Source organism: Ovis aries, chromosome 2 (assembly GCF_016772045.2).
Source record: "Ovis aries strain OAR_USU_Benz2616 breed Rambouillet chromosome 2, ARS-UI_Ramb_v3.0, whole genome shotgun sequence".
Lineage (NCBI taxonomy): Eukaryota > Metazoa > Chordata > Mammalia > Artiodactyla > Bovidae > Ovis > Ovis aries.
Window position 1 is genome coordinate 71264582 of NC_056055.1, and position 24439 is coordinate 71289020.

General features: G+C 39.5%; 1 protein-coding gene and 1 pseudogene across 1 annotated transcript in view; both read right to left on the bottom strand.

Moving 5' to 3' along the window:
* The window catches only part of LOC121818643 (histone-arginine methyltransferase CARM1-like), a 290088-nt gene that overhangs the window by 64912 nt on the left and 200737 nt on the right, over nt 1–24439 (bottom strand). The window contains exon 7 of the mRNA XM_042243405.2: nt 20981–21144. Coding sequence (XP_042099339.2) covers nt 21100–21144 — 45 coding nt within the window. The 3' untranslated portion in view covers nt 20981–21099. The remainder of the gene's footprint in view (nt 1–20980; nt 21145–24439) is intronic.
* LOC101117653 (transformer-2 protein homolog beta-like) lies at nt 11189–21065 on the bottom strand (annotated as a pseudogene).

The window sequence follows — 24439 nt, forward strand, 5'->3', positions numbered from 1 at the left end:
ATAAGGACACCTGGTTCCACCTGAACTTTTCTCAAACCTTGAGCCAACCAATGCGTTTTTCTTATGGAAATGTTTGTCTTAAGCTATGTTAATGTGCTATGTATTTACCCCAGAGTCTTTTTCAAGGCAGTTCTGCCTAAAGGCTCAGGCTCAGAACCAACTTGACAAGCCAGTATGTTATACTCATACATTGTTCTCCTAATCTATGTTAATGAAACTATATATTTGTATGGGAATCTGCCTTTCTTTAAGATTCAGGTCAATCATTTTATGGCCAGGGATGACTAACCTGGTGCCAAGGTTATCTCAAAATGCATATTCTGGGTGAGGGGCTTGGTGCCATTTTCTGAGTTTTGAGACATTTTCTTTCTTTAATGAGCAGACTGCTAGGAGCTATGTAACATTCAGCTAAAGACAAGCAGGGGGACACTCTTTCTGCCCTCTTCTGATGTCTATGTCAGAAGCTTTCTCTATCCCTTTTATACTTTCGTAAAACTTTATTACATGAAAGCTCTGAGTGATCAAGCCTCCTCACTAGCCCTGGATTGAATTCCTCTCCTCCAGAAGCCAAGAATCCTGGCATCTTTCGTGGTTCAGCAACAACCTTTCACATCTTTGCATGAAACGGTCCCCTGGTATTTCTAATTTTCTTGAAGAGATCTCTAGTCTTTCCCATTCTATTCCTCTATTTCTTTGCATTGATCGCTGAGAAAGGCTTTCTTATCTTTCCTTTTTATTCTTTGGAACTCTGCATTCAAATGGGTATATCTTTCCTTTTCTCCTTTGCCTTTAGCTTCTCTTTTCTCAGCTATTAGTAAGGCCTCCTCTGACAACCATTTTGCCTTTTTGCATTTCTTTCTCTTGGGGATGGTCTTGATCCCTTCTTCCTGTACAAAGTCACGAACCTCTGTCCATAGTTCTTAAGGCACTCTATCAGATCTAATCCCGTGAATCTATTTGTCACTTTCAGCATATACTTGTAAGGGATTTGATTTAGGTCATACCTGAATGGTCTAGTGATTTTCCCTACTTTCTTTAATTTAAGTCTCAATTTTGCAATAAGGAGTTCATGATCTGAGCCACAGTCAGTTCCCGGTCTTGTTTTGGCTGACTGTATAGAGCTTCTCCATCTTTGGCTGCAAAGAATATAATCAACCTGATTTTGGTATTGACCATCTGGTTATGTCCATGTGTAGAGTCTTCTCTTGTGCTGTTGAAAGAGGGTATTTGCTATGACCAGTGTGTTTTCTTGGCAAAACTCTGTTAGCCTTTGCCTTGCTTCATTTTGTACTCCAAGGGCAAATTTGCCTGTTATTCCAGGTATCTCTTGACTTCCTACTTCTGCATTACAGTCCCCTATGATAAAAAGGACATCTTTTTGGGGTGTTAGTTCTAGAAGGTTTTGTAGGTCTTACTGACAAGGCACTCCCAGGATTCAACATTCTAGCAGATACCATTATTAACAGTCTCTGGAGATGTCATTGTGAAGAACTGTCATCATGATGGCCTGTAGTTAATGAGATGGAGATTCCAGAATCTCTGCAGCATAGTAATTTTTTGAATTTATTTTTTAATTGGAGGAAAACTGCTTTATAATATATTCATTGTGGCATAGTATTGAAGAAGGGATCTACAGGCTCAGAGAGGTGGAAAAGCTAGGTGGATTTACTGTGGAAGACCTAAGAATGTTCCACCTAACTTTTCTCAGGCAAAGTCCAGGAAACTCTCATTTCATAAAGATAACAGGGAAAAAACCAGGAGAAAGCAGAGGCATTTTTGAGACATTTAAGGTGGCCATTCTCATTTCATAAAGGACAGTGACATGGCATGTGGCCATTAAACCGTGGTCTGAATGAGCACCACCTGGATAGAATTTCAGAATGTACAAAGTAAGAAAGCAGTAAGTAACCATCATAGGCAAGAATGTCATGATTACTGTGTTGGACAGCAAGACTAGAGTGACAGTCAGGGAACCCCTACCCAGAGGCATCTGTGCTGGTTGCTAAGAGATCCTAGTGTTATTAGAGAGGTGAAATAGATGCAGAATCACTAGGATAGTACTCAACTCTGTAACAACAACATAAAGTTTGTTAACTTATGAGCAGGATGATGTCAATTGTCACAATGGAGATTTGGTCCCTCATCCAGTTTCCAGATCTGGTTTTTGGATCCAGTGACCACTGGCCCATGACTGAAGGGGAAACTCAGTCCCCTGAGGAGGGATCTGCAGCGCCATCATAGGAACATATAGGAAACAATTCCCAAATCTTCTCTGTGGGAAAGCAACTGTGTGGGAGAAAGGAGAATATCTAGATTTTTTCTGAGGAATGTGAGGTAAGAAGTCACATTGATACGAGAAATTTTAGAATATCTCTGGTTGGTAACAGCTTATGAAGGTAGCAGAGGAAGGTCTCACCACGACTACTGCACTTGGTGTCCAATGAGTACTTCCCTACCCTGTGGTAACTATCTCAGTCCCTGGATGTACAACTGGGAGAGAAATATTCAGCACCTGGTAAAACCCTTACACTGGCCTGTAAAGAAAGGGCTACGACGGTAGTATAAGGAGAGGACCCATCCCTAAATTGAAACTCCCCGTTCCCCAGGTAGATAACACTCACATCTTTAATTTATAAATAAGGGAACTTGCCTGGTGGTCCGGTGGCAAAGACTGAGCTCCCAGTGCAGGGGGGGCAGGTTCAATCCCTGGTCAGGGAACTAGATCCCGCATGCTGCAACTAAGACCCGACACAGCCAAATAAATAAACACCTAAATATAAAATCTTTTATAAATAAATTGGGTCTAAGAGAAGTTAGATTAACTTGGCTAAGTGTTTACAGTTAGTAATGGATAGAACCAAGAATCAAATGCAGTTGAATCTGGCTCCAGAGTCTGATTTATCTATTAATAGTGTTTAACTACTGCCTACTTGCCTGTGTCCATGGACAGAGAAGCCTGGCAGGCGGCAGTCCATAGGGTCGCAAAGATTCAGATATGACTGAGGGATTAAGCATGCATGGACTCACTTGCCTACATTTGTATATTCTATAACTGCAATAAATATAACAAGGTAAACGAGCACCATCTCAAACTTCTTGAGAATATCTGGTTACTCCTCTTAATTGTTCCCATGTATACATTTTTCTCACATATTTATTTACAAGAATCCATTAAAATTTGTAGTTAAAGACCTTGGTTTGCACCCACTGAACCAATTATTTTCAGTAATGTCAGTAGTACCTATCACATAAAGAAGTTTTACAGCTGAGAATAATGATGTTCATGACTGAGCCTTACTCTGAAGAGACATTTTTCAGTCTTAATTAATAAGGGCAAAAAAATCTTAGTCAAGTGAGAAAAGAAAATTATTAATTTTGTAGGTGACCACTACTAACATCAGAATGTAGTAATCTTGTCTATTTACAGAAAACCCCATGACTCGTTATTTAAAAACAGTTAAGTTATATGCATACTGCATATTTAAATTAAAATGAATTTAGAGTTAAATGCATATTTGAAAGAAGGTTAAGTGAAAGAAGTAAAATATAAAAGAAGAAGAAGGAAGTGAATACCAAAGTGAGGGTGGGGAAGCCTTTTTTCAAATAAAGGAAAAGAAAGAAACTGTAAAAGAAACTATTGGGAGGTTTACATACATAAAAGTTTCTAACTTCTTTTGTGATAAAAACCACCACAAAGAATATTACAAAGTGAAGTGAAAAGTCTGAAGAAAATACAACAAAGTCTTAATATCCGAAGCACCGAAGAACTTGTCACCTGTGGTTTGTTGTTCACTTGAGCACTAGAGAAGGAAAGCATCTTCCAGAACTAGGCCCCCAAGGTCATACATCTGACTGGTCATAGAGCTGAGTATAGAATCCAGGTTCAACTAAAAAAAAAGAAAAGTCTTAATATCCTTAATATATAAGGAATTCTTATAAATAATGCATTTGTCTTCTAGTTACCCAAAATGTCCTTAACAATTATGATGAGCTAGGTCAATTTTCATTTCAATCCCCAAAAAGGGCAATGCTGAAGAATGTTCAAACTACCTTATAGTTACACTCATTTTTCACCTTAGTAAGGCTATGCTCAGAATCCTTCAAGCTAGGCTTCAGCAGTACGTGAATGCAGAATTTACAAGCTGGGTTTAGAAAAGGCAGAGGAACCAGACATCAAATTGGCAACATTTGTTGGATGGTAGAGAAAGCAAAGGAATTCCAGAAAAGTACCTACTTCTGCCTCATTGACTATGCAAAAGCCTATGACTATGTGTATCACAACAAATTGTGGGAAACTCTTAAACAGCTGGGGCTACCAGACCACCTTACTTAAGACACCTGTATGCAGGACAAGAAGGAACAGTTAGAACCAGACATGGAACAACCAGCTGGTTCAAACTTGGGAAAGAAGTACAACAGGCTTTATATACATTTCACATGTATATCATGTGAAATGCTGGGCTAGAAGAATTACAAGCTGGAATCAAGATTGCTGGACATCTAAGGTCTATGGTTCTAGGGAGAAGTCTGGCCTGGAGTTCTAATTACGAGACTTGTCAACATACAGTATTTACTGCCAAGATCCTAAATGAGATCATTAAGGAAGTGAGAACAGACAGAAAACAGAAGACATTTAAGAACTAACCTGGAGTCAATCTAACAAGGAAGATTTGAGTCAGGAGGAACAGTCAGCAAAGGAGACTTGGTGCCAATAAAGAAGGAGGGAAATCGGGCTTAGGCTCCAGAAGTGAAGAATCAAAGGTGTCGAGTGTTGTTGCTATTAAGTCAGTTGAGGACTAGATGATGAATTGTATCTGGTGATCTTATTTACTCAGTCTGTTAATTATTCCTCAATCTCTCAGCTCACTCCCGCAGAACATACACAGACTCACTGCTTACACCCACCTCCTCTCAGCCAGCATTTCCACTTCTTTGCCTCTTCTAATGGAGACTGAAAATCATGCAAGCTTTCACTACCTGTTCCTTGGATCCATGCAAGAAAGGACCCGCACACTCGCAATCTAAAGCAGAAACTTCCTTATACAAGGAGGGGAAGTAGAAGCAGAGTGAAGGCTATGAATTTTGATAACTATATATTAAAAAACTTTGTGTGTCTGTTGACTGAAAATAAAACCATTCAAATGTACTAGCTATCAAAGAAATACAGATTAAAAATAAATTGGCCACCATTTTTTTTGCAAATCAAATTGGCATTTAACAAAACATAGCCCGTATGGGCAAGACTCAGCAGACATTTTCATATACCACTGGTGGAAGTGTTAATTGGTGAAACTTCTCTACAGGGCAATTTGGCAACATATAAGAATAATTTTTTTAAAGTTCATTCTTCACATCTTTTGGTCCAGTGATTCTTCTTTTAGCTATTTATTGTAAGGTAATAATCAGAATGCACAAGATTTCTATAATAGGATATTCACTTCATTGCTGCTTCCTATAGAATTTAGGGTGTAGAAGTCTATAAAATTCTATATGCTTGTGGAATATAGGAACAATACCTTAGTGGTGTTTCCTAATAGAAGGAATAGAATTAAAATGGTAGTGGTAGTGGTTTAGTCGCTAAGTCATGTTCATCTCTTTTGCGATGCCATGGACTGTAGCCTGCAAGTCTCCTTTGTCCATTGGATTTCCCAGGCAAAAATACTGGAATGGGTAGCCATTTCCTTTTCCAGGGGAGCCTCCTGACCCAAGGATCAAACTCAGGTCTCCTGCATTGCAAGTGGATTCTTCACCAACTGAGCCACTAGGAAGCCCACAGGGTTAAGGAGTAATTTAATAATTTAATATCCAACATTGGAGTTTAAGTCAATAAATTATGAGATAGCCACAAAAGAAATAACCTGTAGCAACAGAATATCTAAAAGAGATGAGAATATGTCAATAAGGCACTGATCAAGTTTTTAAAAGTGCTATAAAATGTATTTATGGTATTATTCTAATTTTATAAAGCAAAAGAAAAGTGGGAATGATATCAACTAAAATCTTAGTGATAATTATTTCCATACATGCTTGAGATTATGGGAGCTTCTATTATTCAGAAATATTTTTTGGGGGCCTACCATGTAACAGAATTCCAGCTCTTGCAGTGCTTATGTTCTATGCAGAGGGATACAGACAATAAACAATAATAAATAAATGAACGATGTATCTTTTAGGAAGTGGTAAGCACTGTGGGGGGAAACAATGAGCAGGCAAGGTGTGACTGGGAGTGGTATGGCTGCCACTTTAAATGCAGTGGTCAGGGCACGTCCTATTGAGAAGGTGCATTTAACAAAGACATGTGGTGAAGGAATTAGCCATGTGACTTCAGAGGGAAAAGTATCCCAGAGGAGGGTCAGCACATGCAAGGCCATAAGAAGGGGGTGAGTTGGGTATGCCTAAGGATGAGAAGGGAAGCCTGGGTGGCTGGAGCGCAGTGGACACAACAGTCGGAAATGAGAAACCAGATTAGGTAGGACTTACTGGAAGGGTGTGAGGATGTTGGGATAGATAGGTGAAGAGCTGCTGCAATAACTGAGATGAGAGATGGCACGGTTGGGATCAAGAGGAATCAGTGCACACAGGGGGACTGGTCAGAGTCTCCCTTGGACGACATGGCACGGAGTTGTTGGCACACCCACAGCTGAGACTCCTTGGTTAAATTTACAGTCAGCCCTCTGCATCCGTGGTTTCATAGCTGCAGATTCATATGTAAAACTGCAGAATGTATTTATTGAAAACAATCCACATATAAGTGGACACACACAGTTCAAACATGACTTCTTCAAAGGTCAAATGTTTTTAAAGTAAAACCAACATAATTTACTGATGGTTTAGGCATAGAGGACAAAGAAATAAGGCCTTCAAGATTTTGGATCTGAATTATTAGGAAGATAAAGTTGTCAGCAATTGAGGTGGGGAGACTGTGGGTAGAGCAGGTATGGGCGCGAGTGGGTAAGATCAGGAGTTACATTTTGCATATGGTGAGATATCCAAGAGGCACTTGCTGTGGAAAAGTATGGAGTTCACAGGACAAGTCTGAGTTGGGGAGATACAGTGAAAAACCATGAGCATAGAGATGGTATTTGAACTGTAGGAATCATCAAGGGAATTCTGTGGACAGAGAAGATGTCTACAGGCTGCATGCTGGGGCAATTCCAACAATAAGAGGTTGAGGAGACAAGTAATGACCTGAGAAAGGCTGGTTGAGAAAGGGACCACAGAAGCAGAAGAGAAAAATAAAAAGAATATGGGGCAAGGGTGCTCTGCTGATGACCTAGAGGGCTGGGATGCAGTGGTGGGAGGGAGGCTCTAGAGGGAGGGTATATATGTATTTTTAGGGCTGATTCACGGTAAAGCAGAGACCAAGACAACATTGTAAAGCAATTATCCTCCAATTAAAAAGAAATTAAAAAAAGAATGTGGGGCAAATACATGTTTCAAATACTGCTCTAATGCTGGTAGTTACATAAGTTGAGAAGTGATAAATGACCACAGGATTTAGCAATGTGGAGGTCAGGGCACTGGCCACCTTGGAAAAATGCTTTAGGTAGAACGTTTGGAGAGAAATCAAAGAGGAGGCCGAGGGATGTGACTAGAGACCATGAAATACAGACAGCTCTTCTGAGGAACTTCACTGCAATAAGTTAAGTGGTGGCTGACTCGGGAAGTGAGGTATAAAAAAATTTTTTTTTCCGATGAAATGAATAGCAGCATGTTTGCAGGTTTGATGGGGAGACAGCCATGATTGTTAATACTGTCCAGGTATTCATAAGTAAGATGGCAGCAGATGGTATGGTTGGGAGGTCACATAAGAAATACCTGGACAATTAACCTCCCCTATAAGTCTGGCATACTCTGTCACCTGAAACTCCTATCTCTCCAACTTTTGTATTTAAAATAGAAATATTTAGGGTCTACATGACCTTAATATGGCATAATTGCTACCCCCTAAGCACACACATACTCATACACTAAGAGGCCATTCATCCCCATTGGAAAGTCTGGCTTGTAGTTTCATAATTACAGATTAAGCAGACTCCATAGTAAGAAAGCCAATTTTACAAGAAAAAACTAGGGAGAAAGAAAAATCGTAACTCTCTGATCTCACTCCTCACAGAACTCTATATAACCCAGGAAACCAAAGCATCTCCTATTTGCTTCTCCTGCACCAGAAGATGGCATTACCAAGAAAAAGTCCTGGAAATCAACTTTGGATATCTCTGCTGGACAGCTCTGCATACTTCAGCCAGAACGCAAAGGTTCTATTTTAGCATGCATCCTAATCCACGTGTCCACACCTGCACTCCTTCCTACACACCTAACATTTGCACCCAGATGGTGTCTATTCTGTTTCTCCTTCCCATGGGTCCAACACCATCATTCTCCTCTTCTCCTTCTAAAAACCAATCTCATGAAAGAAAGGCAAAAGGAGGACTTCCGTGTGGTCCAGTGGTTGGGAACCCGCCTGCCGATGCAGGGGACGTGGGTTTGATCCCTGGTCCAGGGATCATGCCACAGAGCAACTAAACCCTTGCATCAGAACTCCTGAGCCCGCACTAGAGACCATCCGCTGCAATAAGAGAAAGTGTGCACACAGCAACAAAGACCCAGTGCAGCTAAAAATAAATAAGTAAAAAAGAAAGGCAGAAGGAACGGTGACTCAACATGGCCAAACTATCAGGGGTTGTATGTTAGCTTTCATTTTACAAATGAAGAAATCAAGTCTGGAGGGTGACATGAACTGCCCCAAAGTCACCAGCTAAAATTAGCAGGGAAGCTCCAGATATTTTTGATCAACTCCTTTACATCAAGGTATATAGGTTGATCTGACAAAGGCATGTTCTTGCAGAAACCATAGTTTTGGGCCAAAGGAATAGATGGAGAAGTGGAAAGAGGAAATGGAAGGCAGGGGAGGATGCTATTAACTTTAGCATTAGGGCAGTATTTTGAATGGTAGCTCCCTTATTTGTCTATTTCAGGGGCTTCTCTGGTGGCTCAGATGGTAAAAAAAAAAATCTGCCTACAATGAGGGTGACCCAGATTCAATCCCTGTGTTAGCAAGATTCCCTGGAGAAGGGAATGGCTACCTACCCCTGCATTCTTGCCTGGAGAAGTCCAAGGACAGAGAAGCCTGGTGGACTACAGTCCTTGGGGTCTCAAAGAGTCAGACACAACTAAGCAACTAACACTTTCACTTCTATTTCAGTAATTCTCAACAAGGGGTGATTTTGCCTTCCAAGGGGATGTTCGGCAATGTCTGGAGATATTTTTGGTTGGCACACTAGTGGGAAGCGTGCCTTTGGCACCCAGTAATACATGCCAAGAAAGCTGCCAAACCTCCTACAGTGCCCAGGTCAGTCCCTGCCTCCAATTTTTGATCCACTGTGTCAACAGATTAGGAATGTTGGTTTACTCTGAAAAGGAGGAGAAGAGAGAAAAGAACGTTATCAAAAGTTGACTCTGGAGCGGTGTTCCATGTATAGCTGCTCATCAGAAAAGGGGGCCAAGTGGATGTCACTGAATGTTGGGAACATCATTCCTATTGAGTAAAAGACAAGAGGCTCAAAGTTGACACCTACTGCCTTCTGATTGAAGATGCTCACTTGCCATTCAACTGGTTCCATTCTTTCATTCCATCTCAGTTACCATGCAACAGGCTAATGCGTAAAGCTGCCTCAAAGCAGTGATAATAAAACTAGGCAGCAAAAAAACACAAACTAGGCAGCAGACTGGAGGCGATATACGAGACTATCATTAGTTCAGTTCAGTTCAGTCGCTCAGTCGTGTCCGACTCTTTGCGACCCCGTGAATCGCAGCATGCCAGGCCTCCCTGTCCATCACCAACTCCTGGAGTTCACCCAAACCCACATCCATCGAGTCGGTGATACCATACAGCCATCTCATCTTCTGTTGTCCCCTTTTCCTCCTGCCCCCAATCCCTCCCAGCATAGCAAGTCACAAACTATGCTGTAATGAAAGCTTAGAGTCTTAGGTGAGGCCTTTAAGCTGGCTGACTGGCCTTCTCAGCTATTGGCTTTTTCCTTTCTCTATGTCTGGTGCTTAGAAATCTGGGCATTTCCGTCATTCATTTATTTATTTATTCTTTTCATTTGTGTTTATTTAAATACAGTTCTCAAAACTTTTGCATGACACTGGCCTCCTTTGGTAAACAAGCTGCTGCTGCTGCTGCTAAGTTGCTTCAGCCGTGTCCGACTCTGTGCGACCCCATAGACGGAAGCCCACCAGGCTCCCCCGTCCCCGGGATTCTCCAGGCAAGAACACTGGAGTGGGTTGCCATTTCCTTCTCCAAGGGGACCTGAATATAATATTTAAAAAATGAACAAAGTCTTCAGATCATTCACAACACAGGTATGATGCTCCCTTCTTTTTTCTCAAACTCTGAAGCACCCAGTTCTTCCATATAGTCTTAAAGCTAGATCAAGAGCACATTTGTGGTGGAATGTATTCATCACTTGCTGATAACTAGTTGAAAGACCATTATTCCCTTGTAACAGCTTTAAGAAATAGCTTTTTGAAGGCATATATTGCGTAACTCATTCCCTGCTGTATATAATACAGATTACACAAAGGCTGACAGATTCACATTTATATATGCATTAAGCATTTGCTGTATTGAAAGATCTTTAGTTTTAATACTAGCAGTATAGAGTTACAAAGCATAGTTCTTACCACTTAATTGCAGGTATAAAAAGCATGGTATGTTTCATGGACTGGAGAAAAACGGGCCTTTCTGTCTTGAATTTACTACTGACAATCTAATCTGAACAGTTCTGCTAAGCATTGACATGTTAGAAAGAAATGTAAAAATCAAACTGTACTGTTGCTTTTTGCCACTGGTAGCATTTTGCACACAGGCTTTGATCTTCAGAATACCCTGGATTCAGGAAGAAAACCATTTACATGAAGTTCTATACAACAGAAACTTCTCAGCAGTCAAAATTTTAGACTGTAAAATAATACATGCAAAACATACTTTTCTGAAAACACTTAACCTTGAACAAAGCACTGAACTACACAAATGCACAATGAAAACAGCATTTCAACTCCACCAAAAGTAGTCATCATAAAAGGTGTAAGTCACCTAACTTCGCTAGGCACTGTTCACTTTTTAAACAGGAGATAATAAAAAGTACTGTCCACAAACAGTATCCCAACTCTAGGGCAGATTTCAGGAAGTCTTCATCTTCATGCTTCGGCAGTGACAAGGTGAGTATGATTAAGGTCTGGAACATGATCTGTACCATCCACGACTGTAAGAGGGAGGAGGTGACCATCTTCTCTATATCTGACCCCTGTCTTGAGCAGCTCTCCATCCTCCTCCTACTTTATATGATATGCTTTAATAGTCCCGACCATCACAGCCTCAATCATATCCTCTGTCGTAAGTAAACTCAATGGTGTGAGCTGCCACAGGTAGCTCCCCCCATGTAAATTCCTGGTTGGGGTATGTGCTCTTCTTGTTAAAGAGAGATAAACTCTAATACTATCTCCATCAAGCTCAATTCCACTGACACGCCCTTTTGCTTCTTTGGCATCATTGACATTTTCCAAGTATACAAAGGAAAATCCTCTTGAATGTCTAGATTGCTGGTCATATATAATAGACACACATCAGCAACTGGGCCATATTTAGAGAACACTCCTCTTAGATTTCTTTCTGTAGTGGACAAGCTCAACCCAAATACTCCAAAACAACAGTTGGGATCAGGATTTGCCCAACTACCAACATGACACCTATGAGTTCACATGGGAGGATGACTGGCAATGCCATCCTCCATAATCTCCACTGTAAGATCTGCTATGGGACCTACTGTGGGAGCGGGACTGAGATCGTGACCTTGTACAATGCCTTCAAGAACTTCTGGATCTATACTTAGATTCAGATCTGGACTTGGACTTTGATCTGAAATGCCTGGCATCTTCCTTGGAGTGAGACCTTGCAGGGGTATGCCTTGCAGATCTCCCAGATCCATGGGCACCTTCACTTTGGAAGCAGAATGGTATTCCCATCTGCTGTAGCTCTGCTTGCCACTGTTGCTCAATACTTCTGCTGTCGCCACTCGACGTACTTCAGTTGAAACTGCCAACCTCTAGTGCCTTCTACATAGAAGCTCAGCTGCAGCCTTGCGTCTCGTACCATGCACCAGTTCCCGAGCCACAGAGAGCTGAAATGCTCTGTGCTGCCTCAGAGTTCAGGCTCTCCATTTATTTTTTTATTTTCTGTAAAAACAACTTGGCCATAAACAAATCATTTCATTCATAGTATTTTCAGAGGTGATCAGAGAAAAATAATCTACATTCAATCCTCCAATCACATTATCGTTAGTATTTTCAGTCTCAACGTTGTTGATGTAAAACCTTACTATCATTTTAAGTGCTATTAGAATCTGTGCTTCTGTGCTGGCTCACCATCCTCCATGCCAGGAAGCCACACTGGCATTTTGTTCCTGACATTTGCAATCAAAAGGGGAAAAGGCATTTACTTTAGCAGAAAACAAACACCTAGGCCAGCATGCCTGAAGTTGGGCCTTTCTGGGCAGGCAGATGTGGTGATCAGCATTATAGCACTCATTATCTAAAAAACTATAAATCCTGTCATTATCATCATCATTCTAATAATAGTATCTAAAATTTCTTGGTTATGTCAACCCTGTGTTGAACCTTTCCATGGGCTTTCCATGTATTAATTCATTTAATTCTTACAAGAATATAAAGCAGGTACTATTATTATATTCATTTTATAAATGAGAAAACTAAGAAACAGGGAAATTTAAATGATTCAGCCATAATCACAGAGCTATTAAGTAGAAGGAAAAAAACTCAGGGGATAATTCCCTCCTATAGTCAATGGTCTCATACTTTAGCTATGTTCCCTTTGATGTCTCTTAAAATTGAACAAATCATTTCATTCGTAGTATTTTCAGAGGTGATCAGAGAAAAACCATGGGTGTAACATCATTCACATTTCTCCATCTAAATCTCAAGCGCTGTTGTCAAAACAGTAATGACTGCTGGTAGTTTTTCAAATATCAAGGATATGAAACAACTTTGGAAAAGTCAAATGTATTATTATCTGTGTAAACTTGTCAAGTTTCAGAGCTCTGAGCCCAAGTCTAACAGGAACTTCAAAGATATCAGATGAAATGGAGGAGAGGAACTCATCAAAGGTAAAATACAAGAGAAATTCCAAGAGAAGACGAAAATGAGTCTTCTGATTTAACATACCCATTACATGTCCTAGAGAAGGAAATGGCAACCCATTCCAGTATGTTTGCCTGGGAAATCCCATGGACATAGGATCCTGGCAGGTTACAGTCCAAGAGGTCACAAAAGAGTTGGGCAGGGCTTAGCAACTAAACAAATAACAACTACATGTACAGCATGGCAATTTAAAATGTCTCACACTAAGAGAACTAAAGAAAAACTACTAAAAGCATCAAATGGAAAAAGTATGCCATTCTAACAGTTCAGAAGTCAGAATGGCATTGGACTCTCAGTAACACATGAGACCGGATACTAAAAAAAGATGCCTTAAACATACTGAGTAAAAGTTGCTTTCAAGTTAAAATTCTCTATCTAACAAAACGATAATGCAAGGACTCAACAAAGTAACTCTCAAGCATCCTTTCTCCAGAAGCTATTGGAAAATATTCTTTGTTGAAAGGAATGGTGTAAATCAAAACAGAGAAGACAAAAAATGATGACCAAAAGTCAAAGTAGAGTAGCCGTACAATAGGACTAGAGAGCCACCGGTTCGTGTGGTAGAGGAGGACAGAGAATTACACGAGAATTCTACAAAATAAACACTGATAGGCAATCTGTCAGACCTGTTAAAACATGGAAAAAATCAGTCATGAGTATATAGGAAAAAAAAAAAAGGCAATTAACTCTAGGAAGAACAAAAGATTCCATGAAAAAGATACATAATCATATGTAACCTGGTGGGCTACAGTCCATGGGGTCACAGAGAGTCGGACACAACTGAACACACATACAGAGAGGATGCACCGACTGTATCACCTGACTCAGCACTCAACAGTATTTATATTGTCATAATGATGTAAACACTGATTATTGATTTAAACCAAGTAATAATCTAGGTCAATACTGCCTTATATTTTTAAAAAATTCTAAAATCCAAAAAGGTCTGCAAAGCAACAGATTTTTGTTAGGTTTGCAACATTATATGATGGCAAGACCTGACCTGAATTGACTTGAGTTTATAGTCTTTACTTATCCCTCCTGAGAAGCCTGTATGCAGGACAAGAAGCAACAGCAAGAATAGGACATGCAACAACGCTGCTGCTGCTAAGTCACGTCAGTCGTGTCTGACTCTGTGCAACCCCATAGATGGCAGCCCACCAGGCTCCCGTCCCTGGGATTCTCCAGGCAAGAACACTGGACTGGTTCAAAATTGGGAAAGGAATATGTCAAGGCTGTATATTGTCACTGTGTTTATTTAACTTTTAAGCAGAGTACTTCATGGGACACATCAGGCTGGATGAATCACAAGGTGGAATCAAGATTGTCAGGAGAAATATCAACAACCTCAGATATACAGTTGATACCACTTTAATGGCAGAAAGCAAAGAGGAACTAAAGAGCTTCTTGATGAAGGTGAAAGAGTGGAGTGAAAAAGCTGGCTTAAAACTCAACACAGAAAAAACTAAGATCATGGCATCCAGTCCCATCACTGCACGGCAAATAGATGGGGACAACAATGGAAACAGTGACAGATTTTATTTTCTTGGGCTCAAAAATCACTACAGACGGTGACTGCAGCCATGAAATTAAAAGACGCATGTATACTATCATGTGAATTGAATCGCCAGTCTATGTCTGACGCAGGATGCAGCATGCTTGGGGCTGGTGCATGGGGATGACTCAGAAAGATGTTATGGGGAGGGAGGTGGGAGGGGGGTTCATGTTTGGGAATGCATGTAAGAATTAAAGTTTTTAAAATTTAAAAAATAAAAAACTAAAAAAAAAATAATAAAATAAATAAATAAATAAAAGCTAAAACCAATGTAAAAAAATAAAAAATAAAAAAATAAAAGACGCTTGCTCCTTAGAAGAAAAGCTATGACAAATCTAAACAGCACATTAAAAAGCAGAGACATCACTTTGCCAACAAAGGTCCATATACTTAAAGCTATGGTTTTCCAGTAGTCATGTACAGATGTGAGAGTTGGACCACAAAGAAGGCTAAGCACCAAAGAATTGATGCTTTCAAAGTGTGGTTCTAGAAAAGACTCAAGAGTCCCCGGGACAATAAGGAGATCAAACCAGTCAATCCTAAAGGAAATCAACTCTGAATACTCATTGGAAGGACTGATGCTGAAGCTCCAATACTTTGGCCACCTGATGTGAAGAGCCGATTCACCGGAAAAGACCCTGATGCTGGGAAAGACTGAAGGCAAGAGGAAAAGGGGGCGACAAGGGAACGAGATGGTTAGATGGCATCGACTCAATGGACGTGAGTCTGAGCAAACTCCAGGAGATAGTGAAGGGCAGGGAAGCCTGGCGTGCTGCAGTTCATGAGGCTGCAATGTGTTGGACACAACTTAGCAACTGAACAATAACAACAATCCATACCAATACGGACTTGGTATCCATATGCGTGTTTTGTTGCAGAAATATTACATGTTTCATTGTGGAGTGTTGCCTCAGATCCCACTGGAGGAGTGAAGTGTAACATATGTTGTGTTATTCTACAGCTTTTCCAAAGTCCTCCAGATTCTGAATTCTGAAACATACCTGGCCCCATCAAAGGTCTGGATAAGGGACTGAAGACCTGTATAAATACATCAAGAGGATGGGGTGGGGGTGCCTCAACAAGAGAAGGAGTTGCTATATAGGAGAGCTAACTTCTCAGCCAGAGGGTGACAAGAAGAGCAACATGATAATTTTACATGGAAATGTGTAGTTAAATAATAGAAGCAATAGAAAAGAGAGCTGAAAAGGAAAAAGCCTTCAGGGAGCAGTCTTGGGATTGGAAGAGGCATGGCAGAGGGTTACTATTTTTCACTGTCTTTTTATTATTATGTGATGTTGTAATCTATGTCTTATTTTGATGGAAAATAAAAATAATTTGGAAAAAAATCAATCATCCTTTCCCCCAGGAATGTACAGGGTAGAAGGCTGATAAAATCAGTATTCATTTCTACTTGTCTAGTTAAAGATACATCACCCAATATAAAATTTCATATATGTTCCTAATATCTGGGGGAACAAGATGCCCAGATATTAAGTCCAAATATTCAGCTTAGGGGGCAGCTCATCAGATGCATGTGAATTAACTTTGTTTAAAATTTCATCATACGAAGACACCTAACCATTTGAGAAAAATCCAGAAAAGGTATAAAAATTCTTTCCTCCTCCACTGAGGAGGACATCCAAACAGCTTGTTCCTTTGCTTTCATCTCCCATAGTTCAATTTTATTACAGACCACAAGGCTTCCAAAATCTTCCTTGGCTGTTTTATAATGGAAATGCGAACGAAGTTCTTAACATTAGATATACTTTACCTAAGCTCATTTATTTTTGCATGTGTTTTTTAAAAAAAATGCCTATTGGAAAATCCCTAAATTTTGAAACCTGTAGGCACCCCACTCCAGTACTCTTGCCTAGAAAATGCCATGGATGGAGGAGCCTGGTGGGCTGCAGTCCATGGGGTCGCCAAGAGTCGGACACGACTGAGTGACTTCACTTTCACTTTTCACTTTCATGCATTGGACAAGGAAATGGCAACCCACTCCGGTGTTCTTGCCTGGAGAATCCCAGGGACGGGCGAGCCTGGTGGGCTGCTGTCTATGGGGTCACACAGAGTTGGACACGACTGAAGTGACTTAGCAGGAAATTATAGACAAACATCAACCTTTACTTATATACATATATACCAGGTAATCTGGTGAGTACGTGCTGTATTTTATCCAATTTTGTCTTCATTGGGAACTAGCAGCGAGCCATAACGATGGTAACTTCAGGTCAGTATAACAGGTAAGGAAGGAGCTGCCATTCTCACTAGAGATACAGCTGCTAAAACTGGCCAGTTATTTTTCTAACTCTCACTTGAAGAAACGTGTTATTGGAATACGTCCCCTCTCTGGTGAAGAGCGGAAAGTCAGTGTGTGTGCAAGGAGTTGTGAGTGTGGGTTTCAGGGCCAGACAGATCTAGCATCAAATCCCTGCTCTGTGACTTATTAGGATTCTGTCCTTGCCCAGCTGCTTCCCCTCACCGTGCTTCAGTGTTCTAAGTGGGGACTGTCATACTGTCTCCTACTGAGCCAGGTTTCATTCTTGGCACTATTGACATTTTGGGCTGAATAACTCTTTGATGCGTGGAGGTGATATCCTGCACATCAAAAGATATTTAGCAAGTTCCTGGCCTCCCCCATAGGTGCTGGTAGTACCTCCTTTGCCAGTTATGACAACTCAAAATGTCTTCAGACATAACTAAACATCTCCTGGGAAAGAAGTATAAAATCACCAAGAATCTCTGCAGTAAACCTTCAAATAAACTGAAAGCTTTCATTACTCAAGCTTTGTAAGGTTTTCATAAAATAATTTATACAAAGTCTGCTTAGCACACACAGATATTCGGTCAGCACAAAGAGAATATTGAACTTTATCTTATTATCTCAATTACATGTAGCGATCATAGGGAAAGAAACACAGCAGAAGAGAATATGTTAGAAAGAAGAAACGAACACCAGAGACTTTCTCACACTACAGAAGGTCAACACTTGAAAGGGCTTTAGAGATTACTTTTTTTTGTTTGTTTGTTTTTTATTTTTTATTTTTTTTTTCATTTTATTTTTTTTTTATTTATTTTTTTTTTTAAATTTTAAAATCTTTAATTCTTACATGCATTCCCAAACATGAACCCCCCTCCCACCTCCCTCCCCAGAACATCTTTCTGGGTCATCCCCATGCACCAGCCCCAAGCATGCTGCATCCTGCGTCAGACATAGACTGGCGATTCAATTCACATGATAGTATACATGTTAGAATGTCATTCTCCCAAATCATCCCACCCTCTCCCTCTCCCTCTGAGTCCAAAAGTCCGTTATACACATCTGTGTCTCTTTCCCTATCTTGCATACAGGGTCGTCATTGCCATCTTCCTAAATTCCATATATATGTGTTAGTATACTGTATTGGTGTTTTTCTTTCTGGCTTACTTCACTCTGTATAATCGGCTCCAGTTTCATCCATCTCATCAGAACTGATTCAAATGAATTCTTTTTAACGGCTGAGTAATACTCCATTGTGTATATGTACCAAAGCTTTCTTATCCATTCATCTGCTGATGGACATCTAGGTTGTTTCCATGTCCTGGCTATTATAAACAGTGCTGCGATGAACATTGGGGTACATGTGTCTCTTTCAATTCTGGTTTCCTCGGTGTGTATGCCCAGAAGTGGGATTGCTGGGTCATAAGGTAGTTCTATTTGCAATTTTTAAGGAATCTCCACACTGTTCTCCATAGTGGCTGTACTAGTTTGCATTCCCACCAACAGTGTAGGAGGGTTCCCTTTTCTCCACACCCTCGCCAGCATTTATTGCTTGCAGATTTTTGGATCGCAGCCATTCTGACTGGTGTGAAGTGGTACCTCATTGTGGTTTTGATTTGCATTTCTCTAATAATGAGTGATGTTGAGCATCTTTTCATGTGTTTGTTAGCCATCCGTATGTCTTCTTTGGAGAAATGTCTATTTAGTTCTTTGGCCCATTTTTTGATTGGGTCGTTTATTTTTCTGGAGTTGAGCTGCAGAAGTTGCTTGTATATTTTTGAGATGAGTTGTTTGTCAGTTGCTTCATTTGCTATTATTTTCTCCCATTCAGAAGGCTGTCTTTTCACCTTGCTTATAGTTTCCTTTGTTGTGCAGAAGCTTTTAATTTTAATTAGATCCCATTTGTTTATTTTTGCTTTTATTTCCAGCATTCGGGGAGGTGGATCATAGAGGATCCTGCTGTGATTTATGTCTGAGAGTGTTTTGCCTATGTTCTCCTCTAGGAGTTTTATAGTTTCTGATCTTACATTTAGATCTTTAATCCATTTTGAGTTTATTTTTGTGTGCGGTGTTAGAAAGTGATCTAGTTTCATTCTTTTACAAGTGGTTGACCAGTTTTCCCAGCACCACTTGTTAAAGAGATTGTCTTTACTCCATTGTATATTCTTGCCTCCTTTGTCAAAGATAAGGCGTCCATAGGTGTGTGGATTTATCTCTGGGCTTTCTATTTTGTTCCATTGATCTATATGTCTGTCTTTGTGCCAGTACCATACTGTCTGATGACTGTGGCTTTGTAGTAGAGCCTGAAGTCAGGCAAGTTGATTCCTCCAGTTCCATTCTTCTTTCTCAAGATTGCTTTGGCTATTCGAGGTTTTTTGTATTTCCATACAAATCTTGAAATTATTTGTTCTAGTTCTGTGAAAAATGTGCCTGGTAGCTTGATAGGGATTGCATTGAATTTGTAAATTGCTTTGGGTAGTATACTCATTTTCACTATATTGATTCTTCCAATCCATGAACATGGTATATTTCTCCATCTATTAGTGTCCTCTTTGATTTCTTTCATCAGTGTTTTATAGTTTTCTATATATAGGTCTTTAGTTTCTTTAGGTAGATATATTCCTAAGTATTTTATTCTTTTCGTTGCAATGGTGAATGGAATTGTTTCCTTAATTTCTTTTTCTACTTTCTCATTATTCGTGTATAGGAATGCAAGGGATTTCTGTGTGTTGATTTTATATCCTGCAACTTTACTATATTCATTGATTAGCTCTAGTAATTTTCTGGTGGAGTCTTTAGGGTTTTCCATGTAGAGGATCATGTCATCTGCAAACAGTGAGAGTTTTACTTCTTCTTTTCCAATTTGGATTCCTTTTATTTCTTTTTCTGCTCTGATTGCTGTGGCCAAAACTTCCAGAACTATGTTGAATAGTAGCGGTGAAAGTGGACACCCTTGTCTTGTTCCTGACTTTAGGGGAAATGCTTTCAATTTTTCACCATTGAGGATAATGTTTGCTGTGGGTTTGTCATAGATAGCTTTTATTATGTTGAGGTATGTTCCTTCTATTCCTGCTTTCTGGAGAGTTTTTATCATAAATGGATGTTGAATTTTGTCAAAGGCCTTCTCTGCATCTATTGAGATAATCATATGGTTTTTATTTTTCAATTTGTTAATGTGGTGAATTACATTGATTGATTTGCGGATATTGAAGAATCCTTGCATCCCTGGGATAAAGCCCACTTGGTCTTAGAAAAGTACAATTTTCCAAAACTGAACCAGGAAGAAATAGAAAATCTTAACAGACCCATCACAAGCATGGAAATTGAAACTGTAATCAGAAATCTTCCAGCAAACAAAAGCCCAGGTCCAGATGGCTTCACAGCTGAATTCTACCAAAAATTTCGAGAAGAGCTAACACCTATCCTACTCAAACTCTTCCAGAAAATTGCAGAGGAAGGTAAACTTCCAAACTCATTCTATGAGGCCACCATCACCCTAATACCAAAACCTGACAAAGATGTCACAAAAAAGGAAAACTACAGGCCAATATCTCTGATGAACATAGATGCAAAAATCCTCAACAAAATTCTAGCAATCAGAATCCAACAACACATTAAAAAGATAGAGATTACTTTTAATAATATAGATGAGGAAGCCAAAGTCACAAGATCAGGCCAAGTTAGCGAAGACAGAAAGTGACTGCATCAGGACAAGAACACATCTCTTGGAACTGGTCTTCTAACCATTCTGAACACCACGGCCATCAGGGTGTTTTGGGGACTAGCTCAATTATTACGGGAGAATAAGATGAGGAAGTAAAATACCTGGTTTAACAGAAATGTTCTTTCCTCCTTTCTGTAAAGGATTGAATATAGGGGAAGGAAGATGGCAAATCTTACAGAAAAGTTAGCCTACTTTCAAAACCAAGAACTAGCCAGCTCACCATTTGTTTTCAGCCACTTTTTGGAATGAAGGTAACTTTCCAGCATCCTTTCATTGAACAGCATGTATCCCATTGGTTCTGACATGATCACATCTACAGCCTCAGGAAGTGAGATTTATTCAATTTTCCCTGGCAAAACAGTGATCTGGTCTGAAAGGTTGCATCTGAAACAGATAAAATGTACCAGTACTGTTATACAGAATCTTATGAAAAGTAAGTTTTATAGATTAGGGGTTGGCTGGGTGATATGGATGAGAGGGAAGTGATTTATTTGCTTCTATAATATTATACAGATATTTTTCTTACTGTACGAACACTTCATGTTTACTATAGATAAATTAGAAGATACAGATATGGAACAAATAAAAACATCTATAATCAATGCCACATACAAATAATAACTATTAATAGCTTTATATATATATATCCTTCTAGACTCTATACAAACATACCCTTATATACACATACATACTGTATGTGCGGTCTGTGTATGTGTGTGAAAGTCAAAGTTGCTCAGTCATGTCTGACTCTTTGCAAACCCATGGACTATAGAGTCCATGGAATTCTCCAGGCCAGAATTCTGGCAAGGGTAGCCGTTCCTTTCTCTAGGGGATCCTCCCAACCCAGAGATGAACCCAGTTCTCCCGCATTGCAGATGGATTCTTTATCATCTGAGCCATGAGGGAAGCCCGTGTGTGTATATATATGCACATGTACTTTGGGGGATTATTAATGGTTTCAGTCTATTTCCTATTGTTCTACTAGCATTAAGGATGCCCACGAGTTCTGTACAACAATCTTGCGTAACATAATAATCCTGATCCTTATTAAATCATCCTTTGATCTTTTGATTCCAAAGATAAATGATACCATGCTCATTAGCTTTTTGTTAAAAGCACGTTTTACAGTTATGTATTCATTTTTCTTTGATGTCCTCTGTATTATATTTAATAATTTTGAACTCTCTTAAAAGAAGGACCTTGACGAGAAATATGGTTATGTATTTCTAACATATTTCTTCTAAATGTCAAATACAATAAGGTGATTATATTATTACATTTATGTCTTTCTACTGCCTGAAAAAATATTTCCTAATAAACATCTTATATGCACCATCACAAATGTATACAGCATATTGCTTTTCAAGCTGTGCTTTCCTCAGATTCTTACGTCTTTGCTCACTGTATTTATACATATTCAGAGACCCTTCATTTTGTATTTTTGCAACTTGACCCTTTCCTCATCCAAAATGCAATATACCAAGCATCTGTCATGATTCAGTTGCATTTTCTCAACTTCTGATCACTTCTTCCCAAGATTAGGATACCTTTCACTTTGAACTCGATCTTCTAGGATGCTGCTCAGTCACATTACACCACAAGCTTGTTGAATGTCTTTTCTACCTACATTTTCTTTAAAAGAAATGAAGAAGTCTCTGATCTAAGGAAAAACAATGAAAACTATTTGAACATGCCATCCACTGTCAATAACTACGCATGCACAAGGACTCGAGGAATTCCATTCTATTATTGTTCTACACGTGCTTGTCAAGTTTAGGGGGTCTATGGACACAAGGCCTAAAGGGTAAGGCTTTAGGTGGCCTGATTTTCTGAGTAGATTCTTTTCTCAGGAGAGCCCTTCTCCTGAATGGCTGTAAGCATGTCCACGTGGATGACTATACACAGCTTCAGGTTTTCTCTCTCACCTGAGCACTGGCCATTACCTGGACATTTCCACCAACCTGGCAGGTTATCTCCTCAGTCTCAACAATTAAAGAGCCAATCTCAAAACTCCTTCTTGAAAACTAGCCATTTATCTAAATTCCTTTAAAATCTTCATATGATTTTGTATTTTCTTCTTTTTTTTGGTTACCAATGCCATAATCCTCAATATCTTGGAGGCATGCATACTTGTTTCCCGTGGACAATTAGTTACTATTTTCTCTTATTTCTACTTTTCAGATATGTCTCATTTCCACCTTCTTCTTTCTGCCTGCATCAACTTGTCCTGTTCCTAATAACTTCAAATCTGAAATTTAAAAATAGCAAGTGACATAATAAAAATAATAATAGCAGTGCCTACACTTCACAGGCCTGCTTGAGGCTAAAACAAGATAAGTCATATTAAGGGTCATGTAAGTATTAAATTACAATTGTCATATTATTTCTATTAAAGAAAAGCATTCACTAAAAAAGAGAAATGCAGATGAGAATAAAAATCACTGTATTCCCATCACCCAGACATAGGCAGGGAATATTTCCTAGCACAATTTTGAGTGTATCTCTGTTTATAAAAATACATACTTTTCTAGTAATATCTCATAATCTTTTTACATGTAATATGTTTTAGACCAGTTTTCTGAATATTTTCTACCTCATGGCATACACATAAAAAGTAACATTTTTATGAATAGTAGTGATAACAGGGAAAGATGCCTGCAGTTCTGAGACATTTAACCTGGGGGTTCAAGCCCCATGAGACCCTGACCATCTCCCAAGAAGGCAAAGGGCACCAAAACATTCTTCCTGGCACATTTTTCCAGAAGCTCTGTTGTTGATATCTTTCTATGAACTGCTCTAGAATATAAATTTTATTGGCTGTAGGGTACTTCATAATATACTTTGATTCACTAACCAATACTATGCTACTGGACATTCAAGTTATATCAAATGTTTCATTACTACAACAGTATATTGACAAATAATAATGCAGTTCAATCTGGGGACATACTTCTTACAACTCTGTTTCAAAGTTAAAGGGTCCAGAACTTTTAAGGGTTTCAGGTTCACACTGTCCCTTTGCCTAATGGAAAGGTGATTCCATTTCTAAATTACAAGCCCTTTTTAAATTCCACTTACGGGGTGTGAGGATGTCTACATAACTGCAGTGTGTAAGCGTGAAGTGAAGTTGCTCAGCTGAGTCCGACTGTTTGCTACCCCATGGACTGTAGCCCACCAGGCTCCTCTGTCCATGGGATTTTCCAGGCAAGAATACTGGACTGGGTTGCCATTTCCTTCTCCAGGGGATCTTCCCAACCCAGGGATTGAACTCAGGTCTTCCGCATTACAGGCAGACGCTTCAACCTCTGAGCCACCAGGGAAGCCTCATCAATTTGGACGAGGATGTTGGAAGGGAAATTTTTCTGGCTAAATTTTGCTGGAGGGACTAATAAGATAGGATGGTCAACAGAGTGTGATATCCACTCTACATGGAGATTTTACAGAGAATAATCAGGGACTCTTAAATCCTCAGGAAGATCAGATATCTAAGACGGTTTGAGAGAGAGGATGCTATGAGCTGTCAGAAGGGAGATTTGAGGTTCACAGGAAAGAATTTGCGTCTTACTATTCTTACAGGTAAAAAAGGACATACCACATATGTGTAAGTGAATAAAAAGGCTTGTCTTCGGGCCACTGCATCTTGTGACTTATTTTTCCTTAATTAAAAAAGAATTTATTG